Source organism: Elaeis guineensis, chromosome 1, assembly GCF_000442705.2.
Source record: "Elaeis guineensis isolate ETL-2024a chromosome 1, EG11, whole genome shotgun sequence".
NCBI classification, from domain to species: Eukaryota; Viridiplantae; Streptophyta; class Magnoliopsida; order Arecales; family Arecaceae; genus Elaeis; species Elaeis guineensis.
In genome coordinates this window covers 174,938,544-174,945,983 of record NC_025993.2, presented here as the reverse complement: position 1 = coordinate 174,945,983, position 7,440 = coordinate 174,938,544, and the positions used below count along the sequence as shown (strand labels likewise).

General features: G+C 37.9%; 1 protein-coding gene across 3 annotated transcripts in view; it reads right to left on the bottom strand.

The window, feature by feature from the left end:
- Positions 1–372: 372 nt before the first annotated feature.
- The window catches only part of LOC105039701 (protein SUPPRESSOR OF FRI 4), a 13,210-nt gene continuing 6,142 nt past the window's right edge, over positions 373–7,440 (bottom strand). Inside the window, exons 3-7 of one of the 3 annotated variants that reach the window (XR_002164054.2) lie at positions 5,408–5,534; positions 4,827–5,245; positions 1,781–1,938; positions 970–1,665; positions 373–830 (exon numbers count right to left, since the gene is read on the bottom strand). Coding sequence is in view for 2 of the 3 variants with exons in the window: in XM_073249292.1 (XP_073105393.1) it covers positions 1,423–1,665; positions 1,781–1,938; positions 4,827–5,245; positions 5,408–5,534 (947 nt within the window). In the remaining variant the exon portion in view is untranslated. Of the gene's footprint in view, positions 1,666–1,780; positions 1,939–4,826; positions 5,246–5,407; positions 5,535–7,440 lie in introns of all 3 variants that reach the window. The other 2 variants (XM_010915956.3, XM_073249292.1) reach the window with 2 other exon arrangements.

The following is a 7,440-nucleotide window of genomic DNA, read 5'->3' as shown; positions in this document are numbered from 1 at the left end:
TGCATCAATCATGTATCAACCCACTTGAAGAATAAAACCACTCGGTAAGCGAGATATTATTGAGGCAGCAAACAAGGGACCAGAGAAGAACTGTGAAATTGATTAAACACAAATCTCCCGTTCACCACCTAGATGGCCAGAGTCCCATTTTTGCGCCCTCATAGCGGTGCTCAGACAAAAGATATATAAAGGAATCATTAAACACAAATTTACATAGAAAGGAATGTTGCTTTCCATGCACCAATCGAGGCAAGCATCTAACAGACCTCCATAGAAGTATACAAGGGCCTGGAGGTTACAAGTACCAATTTAACAGTTTCATACATTTTGCTCAATCAGAACAGGGCATCAGTCCTATTTGGTCATACCAAGTGACATCAACAAAAATATTCCAATGTATATAGCATATGAAATTCAAATCACTGTCAATACCATACATGAAGAAGGATCCCTAACAGAAAACAACAATAGTTAGTTTCTCAGAATGGTGAGAACCTCTACTCCTAAAGATCATTGAAAAGAAAGAATCACTGTAGAACTCTCCACACACATACAGATTAAATTACTCAACAAGCTCCTAACGAACGGATTTTATAATTCAACAAGATCGCAGCCTTCCACATTTTTTTTAAAAAAAAAAAAAAAAACCTGGCTATCTGATGACCAGTGCCTCCCAAGAGTCAACAATGTTCAAGGGATTTCTCCTCGAACGGAATGCTTTGACGGGATCTGGCTGACATCCAGCTTCAGAAAAACAACTAGAATGCCATACGACCAGCAAGTCTGCTTTCAGATATCCTTCTGTCTATGGCTGCATCAATAGAGTTCATCTGTAAAATCGGTAGCACCAACAAAGCAATTAGATAGGTACTGTGATCAGTGCCTATTCAACAGATTCGAATGATTTTTCAAGCTCATTGTCTAACTAATGCAAGAGGTAGCAAATTTGCTGGCAGAATGAAAGCTGACCTGTACCAAACTTTCGTCGCACACCGTGATCAAAAACAGATAACAAGATATGCTATGAATGGACAAAAGCTTGCCGGCATATATTCTTGTACCACCCAAACCCCCACGCTTGTTAAGAAGCAATAGGGAGAATGAATACCAAAATAAGTAATAAAAATTTCAATTAAAGCACAATACATACACATTTTCGCATGGCCGTTGATAGGTTGCGAACCCTCGAGTCATTTGCAGCACAAGCTTGTCAGATTTGTAACACTAACTAAAAGCAAGAGTAACGTGAAATACCTACTGGACCTTTGATACCTCAACAATGGCAGTTTTGCAAGCAAAGCAAAGGATGGGAATAAAAGATCAAACAAATTTCCCATCAACCGCACATTTAAACAAAAATATGGAAATACCATTTGGCCAATATTCATAAATTTTAAAGGGCTTTATGACTTACTGCTTAATTTACAGACTAAATGTTCTAACTATTTCATTATATACCCAGACTGGCATAAACAAATCGCAGAAGTACCTTATAGTAGTATCAATGAAAACCTTGGAAAGAAAAAATAAATTGTCTATCCATCCAATTGCAACTGCAAACCAGTTTGCACATCCATCAGAATGAATAAACAAATGGCATTTATAACTTACCTGGCTAGTTTCGTCATGCACCTGATACTTCTGCAGAGACATTCTTCTTTCCTCCTGCACAGTGAATATATTAAAAACAATCATAAAATAATACAGAATATTATAACTTTGAGTGGTAGGAATTAAAATAAAAGTCAACCAGAAACTAATATAAGTGAAAAAAACTAACCATGGACATTGCCTCATCATCCCAAACCAAGTAGACTTCATTGGTGGCTGGTTGGGTAGCAGGGGCTTTGTTAGATATCACAGGTGGAGGGCCAATCGAGGGCCCACCAGTGTTAGGACCAGAGGCGTACATATGTGAATTTGTGTAGGGCGCACCACCTAGAGCAAGGGAAGACAAAAGCATAATTAACTACATCAGTAAGGATGTAATATATCTTCACAGACACCTGAAGATTTCTGGAGCACAGGAGTTATATTTCAGGGTTATAAATATTAGTGGGGTGGCGAGGTATCCCACTGTCCCAAGTGCCGGGACAAGGCACCATCCCAAGTATCTGGATAGGACTGCAAATCCACCATCCCACATGTTGATACATAGGGTGTCCCGTTCCATAAAAATACCAGGATGGCCCTGTTCCTTAGTATTTAAACCTTAAGTTACATAGCATCACCCTTTATGTACAGAAGAGATCAAGGATTTCCATATGTCGTAAACATAGCATCAAAATAATTTATGAACTTTCCGGAACATAACCATGACATTTGTAGGGTTGATGACAACATATACTTTGGAAGCATTAACAATGCAGTGAACAGGGATTCTAACTTGCATAAAAGCCTATATGCGGTATGAATAGCCTATATGCGGTATGAATCAGTCCTGGAATTCATTACATCAAATATACTTTGACGCGTGAGATAAACATTTCAGAATATTAATGAAAGTCTGTATTTTTCAATACATCAGCTGGGAAAAATCAAACATGTTGATGTCAAGGCACAAGCCTAGAAAGTGTGCCTTATGGTTTAAGTTTTAACCATAGACCCTTACTTTAAGGAAAAAAAGAACTTCATGAATAAAAGTGCAGAGAGAACAGTCAAGGGAAGAACCATTCCATCAACAGTTCTTCACCTTACTCTGTCACATGTCATTCCTCTATCTCCAATATTAGCCTATGTATAAAAGAATTCCTCATCTTCAAGCAGTCTATAATTATTTAAAATGCAAGCCTCTATTTGGCCAATGGACTGTGATGAACCACAAAATACTCTCTGGGGATCCATGGTATGGTTACAATCATGTCCGTCATACCGCCTGGTATAGGACATGCCATATTGCTTGATGCACGGCATGCCGTACAATATCAATCTCATATCGGTACATTGTCTCGTGCCATATCAACACTCGGTACACAATCTCGTACCGTACTGATACTATAATAGAATGGCACCAGTACGAAATGCGGTACTAAGACGATGAACCTTAGTTAAAATCACTAAAGATTATACACAATGGTTTCCAACTTTCCATCAAACAAGGCTATCACTTCAAACAGATTTTTTTTTTTCCTTGGGACCAAGCAAAAGTTCAAACCATCATGAACTAAGAGAAAGTCTTTGCACACCACGTGCAGTGCAATAAAAGTGACGTGGAGCGCACCATCCAACCGCCTTGGAGCATATAGCTATTGCTTTCCAATGTGCATTTAATAGCGCATTTAATGCCAACAGTTTTACTTTTTCGTTTAAAATTTAGAATGATAAAAATACCCTTCTTATTTTGAAAAAATTATGACATCCTGTGACCATATTATGACATCCTGTGGTCAACTTATGACTTTTTGTACACATAAAGTCATAATTTTTTTTCAGAAATCATAAAGAGGGAAGGACATTTTTGTTATTGAAAATTTATGAAATTTTTAAATGACAAAAATACCCCTACCATCCTTATGACATCCTGTGGCCAAATTATGAAGAGAGTCATAATTTGACCGCAGAATGTCATAATATAACCACAAGATATCACAATTTTTTCAAAAGAAAAGGGATATTTTTGTCATTTAAAATATCAAGCGAAAAAGCGAAACAGCATGCATTAAATGCGCGTTGGAAATCGATGGCTAACTGGCCCAATCAAATGGGACGGTGCATTTTTCTACACCGCATGCGGTGCACAAAGAATTACTCCATGAACTAAATGCCAAGAGCTGTTCATCTATGAAAAGTTTGCTATTTCTCTGTCTACGAAGCCTTCCATAATATATAGCCACAAGTCTTTTTTCAATCCTTTCTCCCAATTTCCATTAACAGCATATGAAATAATCTTCATAGCAACTAATGCACTTCACAGATATTTTTCAGTATAAAAAAGACTCAATAAAAGTAGGAGGGACTTCAGATTGGAAAAGCAAAATTGTCAGAGAATTCCTAGCAAATAAGCACTTCGTGACTAAGCATATGCTATCATCCGTGACTTCTACACCATGAGGAAAAAAGGCGCATACAATGATGACAACCTCATCAGCAATGTTAAAATCCTACCACATCAAGAAGATACAAATGAGTTTGCTTGAGTTCACTTCAGAAAGTAACACAACAGCATCAAGATGACCTATGATCACCGGATAAAAGAGCAAGTCTTGATGACAGAAGGGCATAGCATCTCATGCATAAAGCTGATAAATCATTGGAACCCTTCTTTGTCACAAATGGGTATAGAAAATGACATGATGATTATTATAGTCTTGCATCAGACATGTGATGAGGAAATTTGTCTTATACCTACTTTGCTTTTAAACATAATCTGCCACTTGCCACCTTCTTGACCTGATATTGAAATCTAAAACATGCATGAGCATCACAAAGGGATTTTTCATTGAGAAGTGATCAGGTTTCTTCTGAAAAAGAGTACAATCAAATGCATGCATAGCGTTCGGTGCCTGTTTTAAAAAATCAATGAGTGCTTTAAAAGTAAAAAATCTTATATATGGTGTTCAACATATAATGATGACTAATATTATCTATCTACTGATGCTGCCAATAAGAATGAGTACCAACTGAGATAAACAACTTCTTAGTTTTTAGAAATCTGCCAGCAATATTTTGGAGCTAAAATTCAATAGGATTAGTAACAGAAGCATTTCAGAATATCTGATTTTAGGGGAGGGTAAAACTATGCAATCAGATACTACCAAATAAAATTACCAGAATCTGCAGGAATATACATGTATTAAAAACGATAATGATTTTTTTTTCTTTTTTACCTTGATTGCTTTGGGCAGGGTATCCACTTGTTGCAGGAGTGTTGGATATAGAATTCATGTCAGCTGCACCCTTGTATACTGTTGGAGAGCTTGATGCAACTGTCGCAGGCAGTGTACTTGCCAGAAAAGGAGAACTTTGGGCAGGTGCATTACTGGTACTAGTGATAGGAAACAATGGTTGGGATACCGAAGGTGGTGTGGATGATGGCAGACCAGGTGGACCAACTTGGAATGATGACTGAAGTCCAGGAGCAGCAGTGGATGTCAAAGGAGTCACATTCTGAATAGGAAACAAGGGTTGTGGTGGCAGAACTCTTGGTGCAGGAGGAACTGGAATTGGTGGCTGTGGTGGATACCAAGATTGTGCCCGAGGTGGAACTGGCCAACTAGGAGGCTGCATCGGCAATGCCGTATTGTAACTAGTCAAAAAGATGAAAATGCAATGTAAGAACATGTGTAACATCAACCAAAACAGACAAGAAGACAGAAGGTAAAAAGGCAGGCTGATCCAAAGACATTCACCAAAAAAGAACAAAAGTACTCTGAGTTCTTAAAATAAGCAACAGATAATGAGGTCATACACTGGTGGCACTGCACCATAAGTTGGTGCTGGTGGAAATCCAACACCTAAAGGACCAGGTACCACACCACTGACAGGTATATTAGGTGGTACTTCCACTTTGGCCACCTTTGCTGAGGCTTCTTCATCTGCATGGTAACAAATGGTCAAGTCAGGAAAAACCAAGGGGCGCAGGGGGGCATATAAGCAAGTTTTATACCTCATTAGGTCTTCATAAGCAAATCATTAACTATAGATGTGGACATAAAAAAAAAAAACATTTCCAACAAATTAAGGGAATATGTCTCACTTATGCTACAGAGGTAGCCAGATACAATAAACTAGAATATAAATATTTTAACAACATTGTGAATACAATTCATTGAACTGCTCCAGATTGCAAGGGCACAATATTAAACAAAAGACACAGGAACTACATAAATTTCAGGTTTTGCATTCAAAGCCTTTTCTTAACCTGTTCTCATGAGACTATGATCAGATCAGATAGCCTCTAGATCAACAAATTCACAAAAAACAGGCGAAGGCTTCCTGAGCTGTCCAGAATATTCAACCGGATGCAACATCGATAACCTTCCCAATGGGAGGTCATTCTTGTTTTAGTATTAAAAAGGGAAAATACAATACATACAATTGTTCAAAAATAGAATCCACTCACATATACACAGAAGGAAAAAGATGCTATGCATTTATTAGTTAACAAACAAATTCCAATAAGATAAGTTACTGCATTTAACCATTAATTATATGTGAATCAATTATTTCTTAGCTTGCTCTTTTTCAACTGCTTAGCCATTTAACGGTCTGTTTAACATAAATAATTTTGGAAGCATTTAAGGATTGCAAAGAATTTAATAGCAATTTAAACATTTTAAGCACCTTGCTATCACCAACATAAGATATTGTTTTAGTTGTATCATTTATTTGTTCAAGGAAACCATCCTGGAGGAAAGCCATCATTCTTTAATCCTCTCCGATGCTCTAAGGTACTGCCATGAAGTTTATGGTATCTTGCGAATTAAGATGGTAAATAATGAATTGAATGACAGAATCAAGTATAACATGGATGCTTGATCTGCCTAAATAATCAATTTATAACATCTTAAAGCACAACACTTGAAAACCTTGGAGATTCAAGCAACACTATTGCCAAACTCTTTGAATGTTCAATCAACTTGCATAAAGCACTTCCAACATAAAAAGAGATCACCCTTAAGTGTTGTCCAATTCCAACCAACCAATAATGATCATGGAAGAAAATTGTTCTCACTCTAAGAAAAAGAAGGGATCTCACGTCTATAGGCCATACAAATAGATCAAGCACAAAATCAGTACTCCCATACTTGACATGCATGACTGATCCATTCTCAATATAATTGTGGATGAACAAATAGACAAATCATGCAGGCATTCAAGCAGAGACTACTCACTCGAAGCAAATGCAAAGATGGATTTCATCTGACTAAAATTACTGCAGTAAACCTAGATGGATTTCCCCCACATTGCCTTAATAAGCTTGTTAAACTAGGTCCTCTCCAACACTTTTAGAATATGAACACACTTAGGTCAAAACAGCATGTAGACCCAACCTGAGCATGATTAAGTGAGATTTGCAAACCTAGTTGGGTCATGAATAAGGCAACTAGAAAGGGGAAAAAAAGGAAAGGGTGAGGGGCAGATGGGGGGCGAGGAGAGAGACCTAAAATATGCTGATACAGCATTTGGTTCTCATCCATCACAAGTTCACAACCACCATGCTGTTCCCCTCCTCCCTAGAAACACCCTTGGCTCCACCTCGAAAATTACCTTCCAATTGTCAAAAAGCCATCATGCCTCCCATCTAATCCCAACCAAACCCAGAACTCAGCCTTAGCAAGCAATGAATTCGACTGTTAAAAAGTCCAGGATCAGAAAGGAGAACATAGGAGACTGGGAGGGGGGCAAAAGAGGCAAAGGGCTCAGGATGAGAGGTTAGGTGCTTGGAGCTCATGGTTTTAAAAGATGGCATGGGCCTATTCCAATCAGTAGTCAGCATCA